Here is a 21,607-nt window from a genome sequence, read left to right on the forward strand (position 1 = left end):
AAAAAAGAAAATAGTTAAAAACCTCCTGTCTCTCTTATCTAGTTTTCACTCCTTTTTGGTTTTGTTATACCCCAATTAAAAACGGGATACCAGGAATGCTTTGATGAAGTCTTGTGTGACTAGCATGTGACATACAATGTATATAATGTTTCACGAAGGTTGTAGCGAAGGCGAAGTCTTTGGGTGCCCAGGAGGCGCACTACGTGGCCGGGGACATGGGGAAGGCGGAGGACTGTGAGAGAACCATTCAAGCAGCCAGGGACAAATTCGGTACGGCCGGGCGTGGATGTTAAGATGAGATTGAACCACGACGTATTTTGCCTCACAATCAAAGCATATTCGTGGTTTATATTTTATTGATAACATATATCTGAAATACCATATAAATATATATTTTTATATATACAATAATGACTGTTTTGAAACTGCTATAACCATACAGGTGTTTTCTATCTCCATGGTATAACCAAGGGGGTTCAAAAAGCTCCCAGGTATAACCATGGAGGTTTAACTTGTTTTGTGTGTTCTCACAGTTGAGTGATGGCACACTTTTTTTCTATAATGTGGTAACAATAGCCTGGGTTGTAACATTACGATTATAACACTCCTGGCTATCTAATAATTGGTTTACAGCTCCCTCCGTGCAAGTTTCTAACTAAATGTAGAAGTCCTAATGGTGGAAATAAGATACCGGTGTACTCTTGTTTTAAATTACTGGAGGTTGTCGTGGATGGGGGAATTTCCTAACCCCAGACCACAAAAGGTCAGACACAGGAAGTTAGATCCAAGAAGATGGCCGGGATCCAGCAGGAAGTCGACTGTAAATTGACCGGGTACCAGTGGGAAAATGCATAGACAAAGAATTTTACAACAACGAATAAAGGAAGAAATTCACAAAATCTCTAAAATTCTATGAAGGGGATTTCTTGTTTACTTTAATTTTTCGTTCATCATTGATTTCTTTCAGGACGTCTTGACTATCTAGTCCGGCTCAAATGTCAAGAACATTCACGAGATGTTTGGAAAGACGTCTTGGGACCAGGACCCTGATATGGACTTCTTCCAGGACTACTTGCAGGTGAACCTGGTGAGTTACGTCCGGCTGGCCTCCCTGGCCCTGCCTCTGCTGAAGGAGAGTAGCGGACACATCGTGGCCGTGTCGGGTGTGCATGGTAAGGGATTTCAATCGTTATATGTTACCTCCGTGTAATGAAATATCCTTATGCTTAGGTCACATTTCCAAACCGGGGCCCGGCCGGGCTGTTTGTATGAACGGAAAATTAACAATCCACATCAAGAGTGTATAGATACAGTGCCCATGATTATCACCAAAGACGTTTCTGTGTTTTGTTGTCTTTTATATCGTACTTTTCGTTCCCAAAAAGCTGCCCGGCCTGGCCCCGGTTTGGAAATGTGACCTCAGCATTACGTGCGAAGGTACTGTTTTCGGCCGTATTTGTGTGTTCGCAGCGGTAACTCACAGTGGGTTGGACGGATTTCTTCCATCAACACTTCGTGTAATTGAACAGTCCCTATAAGACTGTTTTTTTGGCGACGTCTCGGGGAGGAGCCTAATGGTACAGTATTGTGTGCAGTTTGCAAGGATTCTAGGAATGCTATAGGCATTTTGTCCACAGGAATGGAATGTCCACAGGCATTTCTCTGACCCACATCTATGGCCACATTCCTGGAAATCCTTGGGAAGACCTCTGCCCCGGATGGCCCTACTTTCTGTGACCCCGGGGCTCGTTCACTATACACTCAGGGGAGGAGTGCACTGTATCTGTCTAGACTTAACAGGTATCGAGTCTTCCTCAAAATCATGAAATGATGGCAGTGCCATGCAAACAATAACCCTAACAGCAACCACCGTCGCCATGGCAATGTATGTTTTCATTGCCAGTCTTGTTACATGTACTCCCACCATTGATTCTTCTCTCAGTTATCTAAACCGATAAGTACATTGTATGCAGATTGTTTACTAAATCATAGTCCCACGAGACTTACGATTGTCCCCTATGTATAGTTAAATCTCCAAGCAGATCTTTTCGTAGCTACAAGACAGTATCAGATTTCTAGATTAGTATCCAGTAGTCATCGCAAGCTGGCAAGAAAAAGATGCGATATCGACAATACAGAAGTCCTTAGAAGGTTTTTAAAGAAATAAACCAAAGCCTTACATATAAAACTCTTGTTGGAAGTAATTATTGATATACATTTGCGTTAAATGTTGCTTATATACGTTTTATTCGTTTTGAGCGTACCTGAAAAATTATGACACGTTCGAATATGACATCGACGGGTTAGCGATATGGCATCGACCGCTTCAAATGGCAACGACAGAACACAAGACAGAGATTCAGCCTTTTAATTATTTTTATTTATGAATTACCACATTAGTGGAATGATTGACATACCAGACTGTAAAGTTTGAACTATTTTCGATAAGTGTGTTGGGTTCTTTAACGTGCGTGGGGTGTGACTCTCACAAACACTGGACCTTCATTTTACGTCCTATCCGAGGGAAGTCCCTAACCGAAGCTAGGTACTCATTTACACCTGAGTAAGGCGAGGAAAGTCGTGCCCTTGTGCTTTTCCCAATAGCACAAGATCGGTGGCATCGGGCAGGATTCGAGGGTTCGAGGAGCCGAACACACTACCACTTCGCCACACGACTACACAAAAACCTCACTTGTGTTTCCGTAGGAAAGGTTCCGTTTCCCACCCTGGCCTGGGGCTCGGCGGTGAAGTTCGCCGTTGACGGGTTCTTCAGCTCCCTCCGTGTGGAACTGATGAAGGCCGGACAGGACGTGTCCGTCAGCCTGCCGATACTCGGCTTCATCAGGACGCCGATGGCGGAGAAAATGTATGAGGTATGGTCAAACGAGGAGGGTCAAAGGACCAAAGAACGGTCGGAAATAATTTTCTTTTTCGTTTACTTATTGATTCATTACAAATGCATACGCGGGGGAAAAGTTGCGTCCCACCCTGAATTGTAAGCATTTCATGACATCTTTTAATCGCAAGTTTTAATAAAAAGACAATAGAAGTTTGATTCTAATGATGAATTTTACTAAGTAAAGTTTTGTCATATTTGTACTCAACAGAGCTTGTAAGGGATACTGAGTTCATTCACTCATTGTGATATTGGATTACAATACTAGTACGTAGCAAGTGTCAGGACAGAGCTGGAGGGTCTGGTCACGATATTTATGAATGTATTTGAGTAAAAGATTATGTAGAGCAATAGTCTTAGGTTAGACCATGTGAAGGTAAACATTGTGCATTTGTTTTACAAATGTTACCCTTCCAACCTTTCTAGTCTATTCATTCTTCCAGAAAAGAGAGGACGGACAGGAGATGTTAAAGATGGCGGCGCCCATGAACCAGACAGCCCTGGCCATCATCCGGGGAGGGGCGACCGGAGCCCGCGAGGTCTACTACCCGGCAGCCATGACCTGGACCCTGGCGACACTCAGAGCCTTCGTTCCTAACTTTGTAGACACCATCCTCATGAAAATGGAAGTGTAGGTGGTCATTCTGAAGAATACTTTTTTTGATTAATTCTTTAATTAAAAAAAAAGGTCGAAACAGTTGTGTGTCTGTCATCATCCTTCTGACGCCTATTCGACAAAGGAGCTGTAGATGTCCAATGACTTAATAAGGGGTTTACTTAATTGTTTTAATTTAGGCCACAGCAAGTCAATTTTACGGATGACATTCTTCTCAGACTCAAATATAATGCGATATGGTGCAACATTTGTAGAAAAGATAATTCATACACATATGATGAAGCATCTTATGCTGTCTGCATTTGCCATCAAATACGAGCAATTGTGCGTTTTTTAATACAAAATCAGGCGAAAATCACTGGGAGCGCCGATGTTACCCATCAGAATTAATTGCTGTGACCTCACTACATAATTAAATTTTCTTGGCATTTTCACTACAAACGCTAATGCTTCGGTCCCAATTGGGAAAAGGGGCCCTGGCGGGTAGTTCCCGGGCTGTTTTTTTGGCACTTTCGGGCGGGACCCCTACGTGGCCCCGCGGGACACCCTGCGGCTATCGGTCTATTTTTTGGCCCGTCGGGGCCCCGAGAAGAATTTAATTCTGAGTTAAATTCGACCCGGGCCCCGCTGACAAAAAGACGTCGTGACCGAACCGTCAGAACACCGTCAGGTACCCCTCCGGTTGCCGGCAGTCCACCGGGACGAATTTGTTACGTCACAGACCAGATAAACAGAATAAAGGTGATGTGTACTTCCTAAGACCAGGTTAAATGTGGGACGTCACAGATTATGTGATTACAGCAAAGGTGTTCACTTTGTTGGATGCGTGTCAGTTTGTCACTATGCCAAAGGCAAAGAGGACGGCGGGGAAAGATAAGGGAAAACAGCTAATGCCGATGTCCAAAAGGACAAGGTAGAGGTCGGAGGAATCGTCTGAAAGTGACAAGAGTGAGACAGAGGAGATGGAGAGGACAATAGTTGAGCCGCAGACGACACAGAAGGGTGTCGTCACAGAAGAACAAGACGAGCAGATTGCCTCTTTCATAGAAAGCCACCCGGCTTTTTGTGGCAAGAACAAGGTTGCGACGGTGACGAGTTGTCGCTAGCCTCAGACGGACTAGACCCTAGTTGTCTGCAGGTAGTCGCTGCGTGTTCTGGTTGTATACGACACGCGCAGTCCTCTCAGAGAAACGAATGTAAATGATCCAAGCAGCGCTTCTTTATATAATCCCCCAAATATGACGAGTGTCCTCACGGAGCCTTTAGGGCGTCTGACCGTCATTCGTAGGGCTAGCGGCAGGGATCCTACAACTGCCCCACCGGGATTTGAAAAGAACGCGCTACCATGTCGGACCCCACAGGGGTCACTACAAGACATCGTCCGAGCATATGCCGGGTATCTACCGGAGACCAATCAATGACAATGGCAAAATTTGTATCAGCACGCCACCGAGTGCCCGCCAGGCAACCCCAGGACACCTGCAGGGTAGCGCTAAGGCAACTTTTAATTGTGACCACGACAGCCGATGCCCGCCCGACTCTTGAACCCGGCCGGGACCAGCCGGGGCTACATCCCCGACGGGCACCGGCGTAATTGGGACCGAAGCATAAGAAGGGATTTTAGGCAATACTACCTAGCATCGGAAGCGGCTGGAAATTTCAGTTAAAGAGTGGAACTAATCACCTTATAACCCTTTGAGTCTAATTTTCGGCTTTTTGGCGCAACTAAAAGAATGATGATGTCCAAGTCTCCCGTTAGGTCACTGGGCGCTAGAGTCTCATCCGAGCGTCTGTAAATGAGAAAACTAATATTATCGACAGGAAAATATATTTAAAATGTATTGCTTTATTAGACGGTGTCATAATTTGAATTAAAATTTGGAAACAGCGTTAATATTTCTACAAATTCCTGACGCTCAAACCTTAAATCTATCTTCATATTTTCTTCAAATCAAAACACAAAGATTGATAATTTGACAAGAATAAGGAACAGAAAAAGGCGACAAGATACGTGAAGGCTATTTTTCACTCATGCTGGTGAACATTTACGAAGTATCAAAATAAAAATGATTACAACAAGCGAGACTTCTTACCTTCTTGATCTGTGAGAATTTCATCCACGTCCACGTCCTCCATTTCCCGTGCATCCAGCTGTTCTGACTGTTCATTCAGTACCTCCAGAAGCGCCCTCGCCTCTTCCACAACCTCCCTCAACTCTGCGACAAACGGAAAGACAGGTGTGAAACACATGTCACAGGTTTTAGTTAATAGGGTACAAATCCATTCTCAGTGATTTCGATTGTCGAAATGAAGGATTTGGACGACCTCTTGACACCCCGTGTCCTTGAAATTGGTACGCTTATGGCTTTAGCTGTTGTTTAAGAGTATGCCGAGTTTGATCATTCAGAAATGGGGTTAAAAACATAGGGGTATGTTGACCCCCCCCCAAAAAAAAGAATAGGCTTTCGTAAACACAGGCCCACGATCTTCAATCTTATCTTCAATCATGTAAGCATAATCATTCTTTTCCCTCAGGCAGGTGCAGTCAGAGACAAAAAGAGATGTATTATCTCCCGGACGACCAATTACGGACTGACAATGGGCGCTGTCGTCACTCAAGAAATATCTTAAGGGGCCAAGGGATCATCATTATCGTCACCTTCCATCGCACAAAACGTGCAGCCAGGAACAAATAAGCGGCGAAAAATCTCGACAACCTGATGTGAAAGGAAATCACAATTTTTACTCACTCACTCACTCACTCACTCACTCACTCACTCACTCACTCACTCACTCACTCACTCACTCACTCACTNAATTGTGACCACGACAGCCGATGCCCGCCCGACTCTTGAACCCGGCCGGGACCAGCCGGGGCTACATCCCCGACGGGCACCGGCGTAATTGGGACCGAAGCATAAGAAGGGATTTTAGGCAATACTACCTAGCATCGGAAGCGGCTGGAAATTTCAGTAAAAGAGTGGGGCAAATGTACTTCCTAAGCGGACCATCTTCCCTGGCATGTAATGCCTATTTCGCCAATTTCTACACTTTCCCACCGCTTCTGAAGCCGTGAAGAGGCAAGATTGTCACTACTACTGTACTCAATATACACATGTATGCAAGACAAAAAATGACTTACGAGCTCTTTCAATATCTTCATTGGAACAGCAATCGTGAGAATGGTCTACATAACAGCATTAGTACAAGGGTGTCTATTTACCCGTATTTGACATCAGGTTGCAATGGAAGGTATTTTTGGCGACATCACGTCATCATACAGTAAAGGAGCCTTTTAGTGTATCTTATGTCCAGACTGGAGAAATTTTTTTTCGAATTCGACAGGGTAAAAGTTTTGGATCCTTTCGAATAACATGTTACATGAAAGGAATCAATTCAAGAAATACAAAAGTGACGACTAATCACCTTATAACCCATTGAGTCTAATTTCCGGCTCTTTTGACGCAACTAAAAGAATGATGATGTCCGAGTCTCCCGTTAGGTCACTGAGCGCTAGTGTCTCCTCCGAGCGTCTGTAAATGAGAAAACTAATATTATCGACAGGAAAATATATTCAAAATGTATTGCTTTATTAGACGGTGTCATAACTTGAATTAAAAGTTGGAAACGGCTTTGATATTTCTACGAATTTGTTATGCTCAAACCTTAAATCTATCTTCATATTTTCTTCAAATCAAAACACAAAGATTGATAATGTTACAAGAATAAGGAACAGAAAAAGGCGAAATGATACGTGAAGGCTATTTTTTACTCATGCTGGTGAACATTTACGAAGTCTCAAAATAAAAATGATTACAACAAGCCAGACTTCTTACCTTCTTGATCTGTGAGAATTTCATCCACGTCCACGTCCTCTATTTCCCGTGCATCCAGCTGTTCTGACTGTTCATTCAGTGCCTCCAGAAGCGCCCTCGCCTCTTCCACAACCTCCCTCAACTCTGCGATAAACGGAAAGACAGGTGTGAAACACATGTCACAGGTTTAAGTTAATAGGGTACAAATCCATTCTCAGTGATTTCGATTGTCGAAATAAAAGATTTGGACGACCTCTTGACACCCCCGTGTCCTTGAAATTGGCACGTTTATGGCTTTAGCTGTTGTTTAAGAGTATGCCGAGTTTGATCATTCAGAATGGGGTTACAAACATAGGGGTACTCGTTGCCCCCCCCCCCCCCAAACGACTAGGCTTTTGTAAACGCAGGCCCACGATCTTCAATCTTATCTTCAATCATGTAAGCATAATCATTCTTTTCCCTGAGGCAGGTGCAGTCAGAGACAAAAAAGAGATGTATTATCTCCCGGACGACCAACTACGGACTGACAATGGGCGCTGTCGTCACTCAAGAAATATCTTAAGGGGCCAAGGGATCATCATTATCGTCACCTTCCATCGCACAAAACGTGCAGCCAGGAACAAATAAGCGGCGAAAAATCTCGACAACCTGATGTGAAAGGAAATCACAATTTTTACTCACTCACTCACTCACTCACTCACTCACTCACTCACACACACACACACACACACACACACACACAACACTNGTTCATTCAGTACCTCCAGAAGCGCCCTCGCCTCTTCCACAACCTCCCTCAACTCTGCGACAAACGGAAAGACAGGTGTGAAACACATGTCACAGGTTTTAGTTTATAGGGTACAAATCCATTCTCAGTGATTTCGATTGTCGAAATAAAGGATTTGGACGACCTCTTGACACCCCGTGTCCTTGAAATTGGTGCGTTTATGGCTTAAGCTGTTGTTTAAGAGTATGCCGAGTTTGATCATTCAGAAATGGGGTTAAAAACATAGGGGTATGTTGCCCCCCCCCCCCAAAAAGACTAGGCTTTCGTAAACGCAGGCCCACGATCTTCAATCTTATCTTCAATCATGTAAGCATAATCAAAAAAAAGAGATGTATTATCTCCCGGACGACCAATTACGGACTGACAATGGGCGCTGTCGTCACTCAAGAAATATCTTAAGGGGCCAAGGGATCATCATTATCGTCACCTTCCATCGCACAAAACGTGCAGCCAGGAACAAATAAGCGGCGAAAAATCTCGACAACCTGATGTGAAAGGAAATCACAATTTTTACTCACCCACTCACTCACACACTCACTCACTCACTCACACACTCTCACTCACTCACTCACTCACTCACTCACCCACTCACACACACACACACACACACACACACACACACACAAACACAAACACAAAAACTCATTCACACATATGCTCACGCGCTCACTCGCTCACTCACTCTCTCTCCCACTCACTCACTCACACTCACTCACTCACTCACTCACTCACTCACTCACTCACTCACTCAGTCTCTCATAGCTCGTCAGCCGTAGGTAATAGTAGGGATGTTATCAGGATAGAAGGATCTAGATCAACCATGCTTTTCAGTTCGTTAAATGTTGTCTACGTATTAACACCTGTGGTTTCGGCTCTCCGTGAACCACTGTAATAGAGGGAGTACTAGTCTAAGTTGATGCTTTGCCCATGTCACCCTCCGTGTTACCGGCAGGGATGACATCGATAGAGATGACATAGATACGTAACAAGCAACCGTTTTCCCTAAGCAATATGGCAATTTTATCTCACATGTCAGATATCAATATGCTACGGAATATGTAAGTATAAATTTTGATAGTGACTCAGAGTTCGTTAATTTAACGTTGTCTGCTGTAATGTTGATATGAGCGAGGAAGACAACTGTGAGAATAAGACAATTTGTGAAAAAATTGTCTGCCAATAGCAGGTATGTGTGACATAGATAGTAGAAAGAGAAGACAACTTTGGGAACAGTACACTCAAACGTTTTAAGACCTGCATATGAAGAAAATCAGCCAATTTTATTGATTTGGTTGTGTTTCTACTTATGACTTCAGGTTGAATTGAATTAATTATGGTAGCCGGGGTGACACCTGATCTACTATTTTATCTCCTTTATTTCGATGTCCCCTAGCCCAAAAGCCTAATCTTTCAAGACTCATACAGAAATATAAAAACATATAGAACAGACAGCATCATGGTAAAAATACACATTCAGCACCAACAATTACATCTTGTACAAATGAAAGTAATATTATCTATATATTAGTTAGAGAACATTATATGAACAACTGGCAGGTGGCTTTCATTTAAGGTGGATCTAATGGAAAGTGCTTTGACGTGCTGTGGTAGTTTACCCGGTAAACTACCGGTACTCAAAACTGAAATGTGCTATATGGGCCTCCTTGCACTCACTGGCCCGAGCAAATCGGCTACAGAACTGAATGTTGTGTGAGTAGGGTCACCGCTGGAAAAAATTGAAACAAAGGAGTTCAGAGATTTCTTACCCCTATGAAACATTTGGAGCTTCTGTATTCTTACCCCTATGAAACATTCTGTATATTTTTATGGAAGCAAGTATGCATTTACCCGTGTGCGTGGATGGTGTTCAGCACCAAGGACAGACATGTGTGGATGGTTCTTAGCAAAAGAGACATGTTGAATTGCCGACGTCGGGCACCTCCATGGTCAGCCATAATCTATTCCGGTTGGTTTGATGAGGGTATTGAAAGTATTTTTCACAGTAATAATGTTCCTTTTTCTTTTAGTGTGTAACTAGTGGGTGGTAGTAACTGGGTACTTAGTAAACTGTTAAGTATGGCAGACATCTTTAGCTAAAAATTATCTTTAGAAAAATAACACTCTTTCCTGACTTAAGTTACATTCTAAAAGTACATAATATTGTTTAAACACAGGTTCTAGATCATTTGCAGATTCAGCAATTAAAAACAGGGCTTAGTTCGTAAGTCTTAAAGACAAAAAGACAAAAAAGTATAACCAACCGACACAGGTGTAAGAGCCTCCGAGACTTTGGCATTCCAAACCGAACAGACAAGGATCCGGGTCACAGAAGCTTTCTGTAGTAACAATAAATGGGAACATCATGGTATATTAAAACGTTCCGCATGGTGGTATTACATTGTACAAAATTGGCAACTAAGGTATTGTTCTGATGTCTGCTATGATATTTCAATCAGGTCAGGTACACCATGTGCCCTAAAAATGTATCTAAACAGATCTCTAATGTAACGTCCCCAGGTAAGGTTAAGAGACAGGAAAGTATTTTTTCTAAAATCGCCAAACCTGATTTTAAGCAAGAAATTACAACAAATCACATTTTTTGTTGTGATTGTTAATATATAGGTATAGGTTATTTGCATAATTAATGAGGACATGTTTAAATGAAGTATGACAAAGCAAGTCCATATTTCATGGAGGTATGAGATTTCAGAACTCTTGTCTCTTGAAAGTTTTGGTCCATTTTGGAGATTTTGGGCCTGGAAGGCACGGGCAGGGTCTAAACTTTCCTACTTTGGTCAAGTTTTGTTTATTTCACCAGTTTAGTGGGCGTAATGAGAGATGTGAGTGGTTAGGTCTTGTTTGGCCAGGCGTAAGGATACCATGGGAAATTAGGTCAAAGTTGAGGTTTTGTTACTATCATCANAATAGAACCTATGCATCTTGCTTGTTGCTGTCAACTTACCCGTTAAAGATTCAACCGATACATGTACGTACTATAACTTGCCATACCCGGCCAAAGACGACTACATTACTGTTACTCTTTATTTTGTGCTGTACAATGTATATGCGTTACATTATCTATCATTGTCATTTCTGTGAATTCCTTAAAACATCTACTGTTAGTTTGTGTAACATTACGTAGTGCTACAATCTGCGCAAAAAGTGGGCTTCATTACGTGTTATCTGCTAAGTCGTGTTGGTATTGAAAACTGTTTTATTCCGCCGTTCTTCTACAAACAGCCAGCAGAATTATGAAGATACTCGTTCTCAATACACATGCTGCAAACTAAAGTAATGGCGGTCCTACAAAAATTCTGTTTGTAATGTATAAGCGCTTTATGTCGACGTACAATGGGTGTGAAATACATGTTTTCGCAAATCGTGTGCCACCGGCTCGGTGGTAATTGGCTACTTTACAATTGTGAAAGAACCGCGTCCGTGGGCCTTGATAAATTATTCAAATTATTCAGCAGCCCTCTGATTGGTCCCCGCTAGAAATTTACTGGATGTCATTCAGTGACGAGCCCCCTCCCCCTTGTCCGGCTGGCATCGCAGCAAAATAACAAAGCAGCATGAACAGCCTTTGCCTCCGGTAAGTGCAAAAGTACATTTTAGTAAAATGATTACTGTATTTAAAAGTATTAAAAACAAAACAAAACTAGATTCAGTTACCTTTCCTGTCTTGTTGTTCTTGATGTCTTCGCTAGAAACAATAGAATGTCTCCAACTAACTTCCCCGGCCCCCTAGCCCCTCCCTCATTTATAGATTATTAGATAGTGTATATATATATATAGTATAATATTACAAGGTCTTGTAATATATGTATATATATATATAGTATAATATTACAAGGTCTTGTACTACTACTTCCCAACGATCAGTAGGCATTTCTGTACAGTAAGTACATGACTTTTGTGTATTGAAAAGAGCTGTGAAAAAATGTGAAATATTTGTCCTATGATAATTTGTGGCTACTGTACTGGCTAGTGAACTAGAAGTAGAATAAGATCAATAAATAAATGAATACAAAAGAAGCAGTATTGTTAAGTAAAACCCCCCCAATGCAAAATGATTGTATTTAGTTACAGCTGATTCGTCAAGACTTGTATATTGCGGATGCCTCAGGTTAGTCTTCTGACAAATGTAAATAATGTGATACAGTTTGTCACCTGTGTAATTTTTTCCCTTTTACATACCTCCAGGATGTACTACTATGGCAGATGCAGCAGAAGTTGTAAGGACAGTCTAGATGAAAGGCACGCAACTGCCAGAAGTTCTGAGTCTTCGAGTACCTGACTGCTGCTACAGGCTCCTTAGGTAAGACTACACCCCTGCATACTCCTCAGTATCACCCGACTTTAGTAATAATGTGTTCCTAAACAAATATCATGGTCAGGTCTGAATGTGTACCTGAGCTGAAGAGTGCCAATGTTGATGATTAGTGCCGTGTGTCTTTAAAATTCAGCACAGATATAGTAAAATTCTTTAGGTACAAGTCCAAAATTCTGGACCGCTAATATGCGGGGAATGGAAATAATTAGACCTTAAAGAACCTACCAGTAGTACACATGTCAATGATGTCATTGTCTTTATTAAAGTTCAACCATTATGTGAACAAGGAGTTCAAGTACATGTCTGGACCTGTACCTAATTTAAAGCTGAGTACCTGCACCTAAAATTGTGTAACTAAACATGATCTGCTGATGATGTTTGGTTTAGATTGTATACATGTATGTTTGTAAATGCTATCTTGAAGTAAGTTAGTGCTTTTGTAAGTTGCACCGTAAATAATCATGTGACATGTTTCTCAGTGATGTGAATCAATGTTTAATGATACTTTTGTNATGTTTGGTTTAGATTGTATACATGTATGTTTGTAAATGCTATCTTGAAGTAAGTTAGTGCTTTTGTAAGTTGCACCGTAAATAATCATGTGACATGTTTCTCAGTGATGTGAATCAATGTTTAATGATACTTTTGTTCAATCATACAGGAACTGACTCCGAAGAAGGACTCCAAATCAACACCAAGACATCCAACATGCAAACACAGAACAGACAGCCTTACCCAGAGTGCATGGCAGCAGTGGAGTCAGATGTGGATAGGATTGTTTATACATGAGCAGTTCTACAACATATTTCCCAAAAGTTAACATTGTGGTGTGCCATGTGCCTCAGGTGGTCAGTATTGATACATGTAGAGACCATAGGTTACTGTATTTTCCCTTATTTTGACAAACATTTAGATTTGTTTTTGTGTCTGATGGTTGTCAGATGATTCGACACAAGCTATTAAGGTCTTATTACTATATTAGCCATACCAGAATGTGTACTGTAAATGTATTCCAGTTCCAATCTCCAGTGATGTAATATGATGACAATGATACATTTTACATTGTGTCGCCAAAAAGTCACTGATATTGTGGAAAAAGAGCAAAACAATGCAAGGCTTTGTAAGCTCCACTGAATGTCAACCCATATACAAAATGTATCACAAGCCAGTTTTGTAATTTCCTTGTTATGTCAGTGTTTCTTTGAATAGTTTTCAAGCTTTTTATCATGTGGGATATAATGACATGTTAAGGGTGACAAGTTGGTATGGATTTTCCATAGAACATATGACAACTTTTCCTGGTACATGTTAAACCAAATGTATAGTTTCTCAAAGGCTGTGTGTTAGTACAGAATTATAATATTAATAATATATTTAGATTGTGTCTGCTGATATTCTGTGTGTTCATGAGAAATGCTGCTTGTATTTATTATTATTATTATGTTGTATGTGTATGTATATGTCTTTGAGTGTTGTTAGTACAACACAGGTGGTCATTGATCATTTGAACATTATAAGAAAAAAGTAGCATAACTTGTACGTATAACTTTACTTACTTGTATGTAATGCTTATTTGCATACCTTTTAGAAAAGGTAACTGCCAATTTATGTTTAATTTTTATGCTTTTTAAATAAATATTTCTGAGTTCTGCCCAGAACCCATTTCCTGTGCTTGTATGTAATTCAGGGGAGTGATACAACGTAATTAAGGAAATATGGGTAAAGGGGGGTAAATATGGCAAGTCGTTCTGGTAAGGGCATGTACGCGTAAATACGGGTAAATTCAACTAAATGTCAGAAATACCATGCTCGGTAAATCTCGGTAAATACCTGAAATGAGAAATACCCCATATGGTGAATCTCGGTAAATGCCTGAAATGCATGTGAAAAATACCCCATATGGTAAATCTCGGTAAATATATGTGAGAAATACCGCGCACGTTAAATCTCGCTAAATACGTATTTACACGAAACCGGTAAATGTGGGTAAATAAGGCAAACATTACCACCTATACCATGCAGGTAAATACCGGGTAAATTTGCACATTTACCGACGGGTAAATGTTGGTAAATCACTGGTAAATGTAACCTTTACCCGGCTTTACATCACATTTACCTTGGTGGTAAATCCCACTTTTCGTGCAGTGATAGGTGTTTAGAGTTTTAAGGGCCGTCTTAAGGTAGGGTTAGGGTTAGGGCACCGGACGTACCAGAAGGTCAAGTTTGGTTTCGATTGAAAGGTAATGGCCCCAGTATTAAGAGTCCCAGACTGTTTGCATTTATCACCTATGGTTTTGGATTTATAAGTGTTTGAAGTTTTAAGGGCCGCCTTAAGGTAGGGTTAGGGTTAGGGTAACGGGAAGTACCAGAAGGTCAAGTTTGGTGTCGATTGAAAGGTAATGGCCTAAGTATTAAAGAGTCCCAGACTGTTATGCATTTATCACCTATGGTTTTGGATTTATAAGTGTTTGAAGTTTTAAGGGCCGTCTTAAGGTAGGGTTAGGGTTAGGGCAACCGGACGTACCAGAAGGTTAAGTTTGGTGTCCATTGAAAGGTAATGGCCCTAGTATTAAAGGTCTGCAAATTGTTTGCATTTATCACCTTTGGTTTTGGATTTATAAGTGTTTGAAGTTTTAAGGGCCGTCTTAAGGTAGGGTTAGGGTTCGGGCAACCGGACGTACCAGAAGGCCAAGTTTGGTGTCGATTGAAAGGTAATGGCCCCAGTATTAAAGGTCCGCAAACCTTTTGCATTTATTACCTTTGGTTTGCGATTTATAAGTTTTTGAAGTTTTAAGGGCCGCCTTAAGGTAGGGTTAGGGTTAGGGCAACCGGACGTACGAGAAAGTCAAGTTTGGTGTCGTTTTAAAGGTAATGGCCCCAGTATTAAAGGTCCGCAAACCGTTTGCGTTTATCACCTATGGTTTGGGATTTATGAGTTTTAAGCTTTATTTCCCCCCTTCTTGTTTGCATTTTTGTACATGGTGCTTTGGCTTTGTGAGGTTTTTTTTTGGACTGTTTGTATTTTGTGCGCCTTCAAAATTTCCAGTGTGCTTCGGCCGGTCTTTCAGCTCAGCTGAATTAACAAACTGCAGTTCTCGACCTTCGTCCTTCTGCGTATGGTCTTTAGACGAAGAAAGGGAGTCAAGGGAGCAGATATTAGTCTTTTTTTTCATTCAACATATATGAAACAAAGACAGAGTGGCGCAGCACTCAAGTAACACTACTAATATTAACTGCGCCACTTAACATATAAATATATTTACATAAAGGACAAACAAAATAACATTAACAACAATGTTGACCATGGCATAGATGATGAAAACGACTGGTGTGTGCACCAAGATATTAGTCTCATATCTCACATACAGATATTAGTCTCGCCTGGGCACCAGTTGTTAGTAGCCGTCTCGTCTTGCCCAACTCGCCTTGCCTAGTTTCTGAGCAAGTAGTCACCGCAGAAAACCCACGGGCCGCACATTTTATGCCACAGCAGAGTCGGGACACAGCGGATCTGAGTCGGGAGGGGTGTAAATCGGTCCGGTCCATTACTCTCTTGCACGCAGACTATCACTGGCCTATGCCCGCATCCTGGCTCCCAAGATCCTGGCTACCGGCTTTCCAAAGAACGAGGCATAGAGTCTGACTGAAGTTCACAATATTCTCAATCAACCTCTGCCTAGAGTGTAGTCTTGTCCCAGTTTGTCTTGCCAATGTCCCACGTCGTTATTGTCTTGAAGACTGCTCCAATTTACGTAGAATTATGCGACATGGATATTCCTCAGTGTTGATGATGAGATAGGACACAATCTCTCACCATGGAGCTCTCTCACCATACCTCCATTCTTACTAAGTTCCTAGCGTGTTGCTTGTGTCCAGGATAGTTGTAGAATGACGTTCCAGAACCAGGCATGTAAACGGTTGATTTAAAAAATAACGACTCGAGCATTGATTGGCCCCCTTTCAGAACACATACAAAGAGAAATGCAGGCAATTGGCTGGTATGGTTTACAGGTCACTGCAAGAATAATGCCACAAAGAGTTGTGAAATTACCCGCTTGTCTAATTGGGTAAAAAGTTGCATGCACATTAGGATTATCTTATGCCAAAATACTCTAAAATGTTTCCATCAACCGTAGAACGTCCTTGCATCAACACATAATTTGCAGTTTACCTGTGTAATGTTTTCAACTTCGTGTTCTTCATGTTCCAGAAAATGACATATACCCAAGGAAGTTAAACCTGCCTTATAAAAACAAACAAACAAGGTAAATAAGACATAGGCGCCGTCTCGTCGTCTCGCCGATACATCTGTTGTCCTCTCGGTCTATTACCTTGGCCCCGTCCCAATCTATTACACAGTTATTTCTTGTAATGTGGTCTGTGACTGCTGACTTGTTCTCTTGTTTTTCAGCTTCTTTCTTTCTTGCTCTGGTGTACCTTCCCGTCTTGACGCTGTCTGCCTCTTTCCTATGTTCTTCTAGTCTGCATCCAAATCTTCTTCCTGTCTCCCCTATGTAAACCTTCTTGCAAGTCATACATGGTATCTTGTAAATGCAATCTGTTTTAACTGTGTCTTCAAGTTTGTTTTTGGGATGTACTAGTAGGTTTCCTAAGGTAGTTTTGGGTCTGACTGCTGCAGCTATGCTGTGTTTCTTGAATATTCTTTCCAGTGGTTCTGTGACTCCTTTTATATAGGGTAGAGTCACCCTACCTTTAGACTTCTCCTCCTGTTTCTTTTTGTCTTTCTTCTGTTTGGGTCTGCTTTTTGATGTTCTACTTTTCTAAATGTCCAGTCTGGATAGTTACATCGGGCGAGGGCCTGTATTATGTGTTGTATCTTCTGCTGTCTATCTGATTCGTCCGTTACTACTGCATTGCATCTGTCCATCAGTGTCCGGATAACTCCTAGTTTCTGGTGAAGGGGGTGGTGTGAGTTGAAATTTAGGTATTGGTCAGTATGTGTCTTCTTTCTGTAAATCAACAGTTTCACTGTGCCGTCTTCCTTTTTCACGAGCAAAGTATCAAGAAAAGGCATGGCGCCGTTCTCTTCTACTTCGTGGGTAAATTTGATGCTACCTGTGGTGTCAATAGTGTTTAGTGGACAAGCCGAGCACGTTTCTGGAGGCCGCACAGCTTGTCTTTACTATGTATTGCTGTCTACACATCGTCGGCGAGCCAATCTCCATCGGGCGACTAGATCAACTGCTGGGTCCGTTTTACTCTCAGGGTGGGCTGACTATGGAGGAAGCGCAGGAAGTCATCGACTGTTTCTGGATCAAGGTTGGCGAGAGAACCCTTTTGAACAGTCACGCAGCACAGGATAAAATCTTCCCCGGAATGTGTGCCGTTCCCTACACAAGCAGCGGCAACTTTCCGCAGGGTGGCTGCATGAACCAGTGGGGACAGCAGCTCACCATCGGCGGACACCTGCCAAACGACGAATTGGTCCCAACGACTGCCTGCAACGAAGTCAGCCTCATGTGCCTCAGAGCTGCCAGGCGTCTTCCCCTGAACGCCCCATGCCTGACGTTACGAGTTCATCGCGGCATATCCCAAGAGGTGCTGGAGGAGGCCGCCAAGTCTCTACTAAGCGGAGGAGCTCACCCGGTTCTACTGCATGACGACAGGCTGGTTCCAGCCCTGCAGGAGTCCTGGCGGAGGGGGACAGCCGTCCGCCTGGAAGATGCCAGGAACTACGCATGTGATGGATGTTTCGAGCCTGTGTTCGTAGGTGGCTCCGAGTTCGCTTTCGCCACCTTTCCACTCCTCGACGTGGTGGAAATGGCACTGAATCAAGGAACGCTCTACTCTCAGGCCGGTCCAACTTTCCTGCGGGGGAGCAAAAAATCCTTTCCCTCGCCACATGCTAGTAAGATCAAGGATTTTCACGAATTCCAGAAGATTTTCCTGCAGCACCTTCGTCTCCAGATTCCTCTGCTGGTGTCCTTTCTTGTTGGCGGTTATGGTAATATATGGAAGATGTGCCCCAGTCCTCTACTGTCGGTCATGATGAAGGGGTGTATAGAGGCCGGCCGGGATCATTCAAACGGCGGTACGGAGCACCACGATCTGGGCTTCATGTTTGTGGGCGCTGCCAACGCCATCGATTCGCTCTACGCAATCAAGAAGCTCGTGTACGATCCAGTGACCGCGCTGACAACTCTCCCTGACCTCCTGACTTGTCTGAAGTGCGACTGGGGCCACGACATGAAGGAGTATCTCATCGACGTTCGAGCGGGACCGGGAAGGGCTGAGGCACAAGCAACCTTCTTCAGACATCTCCGAGACGTCGCCGTGTCCTTTCCAAAGTTTGGTCACGGAGAAGACGAGGAATTGAAGGAGCTGGCAACCTGGATGATTGAAAATGTCTTGAAGATACTACGGGAAACCTTCGATAATGCTCCACCGGGAGTGAAGGAGATCTTTGAGCGACTGGAGAACGAATATAATCTCCCCGGCAGGCCTTTTGGCTTCGTGGCGCTGCCAGGAATAGGCACGTTTGAGACGTACGTTGGGTACGGGCAGAACAGCGGAGCGTCGGCGGACGGACGGCGGAGCGGACAGCCGATAGCGTCGGACCTGAGCCCGGCACCTGTACCCCAGGACCTGCCCGCAAACCCGGACAGCTGCGATATCTACAGGTAAGTGGAGAACTAAGTGGTGATGATATTTTCTTCTAGTGCTTCATAGCTTACTCTAACAGCGCTCTTCGTAGACTTTTGCTGGTGCCTTAGTACAAAAATGGCATCTTGTCCTAAAGCGTAGGTCCGAATTGTTGTACTCAGAGCGCTGAAATGCTGGGATCTTGGTGTTATCAACTTCGGCCTGTTGTGCGGTTCTGAGGTGGATCTGATGATACGTGAAGACTTCCCGTTGGATAAGCTGACCGAGTTCCTGCGACGCTACTCGGACCTGGACGGCGACATTGGCTCCAACGTCATAACAAGTAAGCTTAATGTCTGCTAAGGCGTGTTGCGTTGGAAAAACACATGGAATTTTGGAGGACTTTGGATCTTTAGACTTACGTTACTATTGACAAGACGTAGATGTATGTAAAAACGATCGATTCAGTAAAAAAGATCGATTCAGTAGCCCCGCGCACCCTCTGCAATACGTCGCACAACCTTTGAAGAACAAAATGGCGGACACGCTCAGCTGGAGTAACGTAGGCCCGCTGTCTTTGTGGCTGCTTAACTGTTTATTTTGTTCTACTATAGGATCGGTAACGTTATGTCTTGTTGGTTACAGGTTGATGTAAATTGGCTTTATGTCATTGGTTATTCACGCATGTTGTTTAATTACTGACATATATATGTTTACTTCAGTGACGTTACCATGACGTGTGTTGTTTACTTCAGTGAGGTTGTCATGACCTATGTTGTTACTTCAGTGAGGTTGTCATGACGTATGTTGTTTACTCCAGTGACGTTACAATGACGTATGTGTTTACTTCAGTGAGGTTGTCATGACGTATGTTGTTTACTTCAGTGACGTTATCATGACGTATGTTGTTTACTTCAGTCACCTGTGCGAAATCCGGAAACCCTTAGAGAGGGCATCCGAGGTCACCGACGCCTACGAGTTAGTGCGCGTGCGNGAAGATACTACGGGAAACCTTCAATAATGCTCCACCGGGAGTGAAGGAGATCTTTGAGCGACTGGAGAACGAATATAATCTCCCCGGCAGGCCTTTTGGCTTCGTGGCGCTGCCAGGAATAGGCACGTTTGAGGCGTACGTTGGGTACGGGCAGAACAGCGGAGCGTCGGCGGACGGACGGCGGAGCGGACAGCCGATAGCGTCGGACCTGAGCCCGGCACCTGTACCCCAGGACCTGCCCGCAAACCCGGACAGCTGCGATATCTACAGGTAAGTGGAGAACTAAGTGGTGATGATATTTTCTTCTAGTGCTTCATAGCTTACTCTAACAGCGCTCTTCGTAGACTTTTGCTGGTGCCTTAGTACAAAAATGGCATCTTGTCCTAAGGCGTAGGTCCGAATTGTTGTACTCAGAGCGCTGAAATGCTGGGATCTTGGTGTTATCAACTTCGGCCTGTTGTGCGGTTCTGAGGTGGATCTGATGATACGTGAAGACTTCCCGTTGGATAAGCTGACCGAGTTCCTGCGACGCTACTCGGACCTGGACGGCGACATTGGCTCCAACGTCATTACAAGTAAGCTTAATGTCTGCTAAGGCGTGTTGCGTTGGGAAAAACATGGAATTTTGGAGGACTTTGGATCTTTAGACTTACGTTACTATTGACAAGACGTAGATGTATGTAAAAACGATCGATTCAGTAAAAAAGATCGATTCAGTAGCCCCGCGCACCTTCTGCAATACGTCGCACAACCTTTGAAGAACAAAATGGCGGACACGCTCAGCTGGAGTAACGTAGACCCGCTGTCTTTGTGGCTGCTTAACTGTTTATTTTGTTCTACTTTAGGATCGGTAACGTTATGTCTTGTTGGTTACAGGTTGATGTAAATTGGCTTTATGTCATTGGTTATTCACGCATGTTGTTTAATTACTGACATATATATGTTTACTCCAGTGACGTTACAATGACGTATGTTGTTTACTTCAGTGAGGTTGTCATGATGTATGTTGTTTACTCCAGTGACGTTATAATGACGTATGTTGTTTACTTCAGTGAGGTTGTCATGACGTATGTTGTTTACTTCAGTGACGTTATCATGACGTATGTTGTTTACTCCAGTGACGTTATCATGACGTATGTTGTTTACTCCAGTGACGTTACAATGACGTATGTTGTTTACTTCAGTGAGGTTGTCATGACGTATGTTGTTTACTTCAGTGACGTTCTCATGACGTATGTTGTTTACTTCAGTCACCTGTGCGAATCCGGAAACCTTAGAGAGGGCATCCGAGGTCACCGACGCCTACGAGTTAGTGCGCGTGCGCCAGGGCGGCTGGACCGAGTTCTTCTAGCTGCCTTCTAGCTGCATTCTAGCTGTCTTCTAGCTGCCTTTTGTGTCTCTAGCTGCTTGCGTTGGAACTGTAGGGGCGTTTTTCGCAGGTGCAAAAATTTGCTCCAAGGGCGCTTTTTGGTACTGCAGCCGACCTTCCGAAGCAAAAAAAGCGCCCTTGAAGCAAATTTTTGCACCGGCAAAAACGCCTTTGCAGGTCCAACGCAAGCAGCT

General features: G+C 43.2%; 1 protein-coding gene, 1 long non-coding RNA gene and 1 pseudogene across 2 annotated transcripts; all 3 read left to right on the forward strand.

Annotated features, from left to right (window-relative positions):
• Positions 1-3,766, forward strand: part of LOC109473205 — a 4,598-nt pseudogene extending 832 nt beyond the window's left edge.
• Positions 3,767-11,638: 7,872 nt separating this feature from the next.
• Positions 11,639-13,473, forward strand: LOC109473210. The gene is made up of 3 exons (XR_002140413.1): positions 11,639-11,706; positions 12,318-12,432; positions 13,109-13,473. It is a non-coding gene; the product is annotated as an uncharacterized LOC109473210 (long non-coding RNA).
• A 990-nt stretch (positions 13,474-14,463) lies between these two features.
• LOC109473206 (formate acetyltransferase 2-like) lies at positions 14,464-21,395 on the forward strand. The gene is made up of 4 exons (XM_019773082.1): positions 14,464-14,469; positions 17,539-19,088; positions 19,233-19,393; positions 21,295-21,395. The coding sequence occupies exons 1-4, from the start codon at positions 14,464-14,466 to the stop codon at positions 21,393-21,395; spliced, it is 1,818 nt and encodes a 605-aa protein (XP_019628641.1).
• The last annotated feature ends 212 nt before the right edge of the window (positions 21,396-21,607 follow it).

The sequence above is a fragment of the Branchiostoma belcheri genome, unplaced genomic scaffold, assembly GCF_001625305.1.
Source record: "Branchiostoma belcheri isolate BF01 breed outbred unplaced genomic scaffold, Haploidv18h27 scaffold293, whole genome shotgun sequence".
In the NCBI taxonomy this organism is placed as follows: Eukaryota; Metazoa; Chordata; class Leptocardii; order Amphioxiformes; family Branchiostomatidae; genus Branchiostoma; species Branchiostoma belcheri.

Excerpts from the sequence above, each read along its gene's own strand:
- LOC109473206 (XM_019773082.1), top strand. Across the intron at positions 19,089-19,232 it reads GACAGCTGCGATATCTACAG|AGCGCTGAAATGCTGGGATC; the intron begins GTAAGTGGAGAA and ends TGTTGTACTCAG. Across the intron at positions 19,394-21,294 it reads TGGCTCCAACGTCATAACAA|TCACCTGTGCGAATCCGGAA; the intron begins GTAAGCTTAATG and ends TGTTTACTTCAG.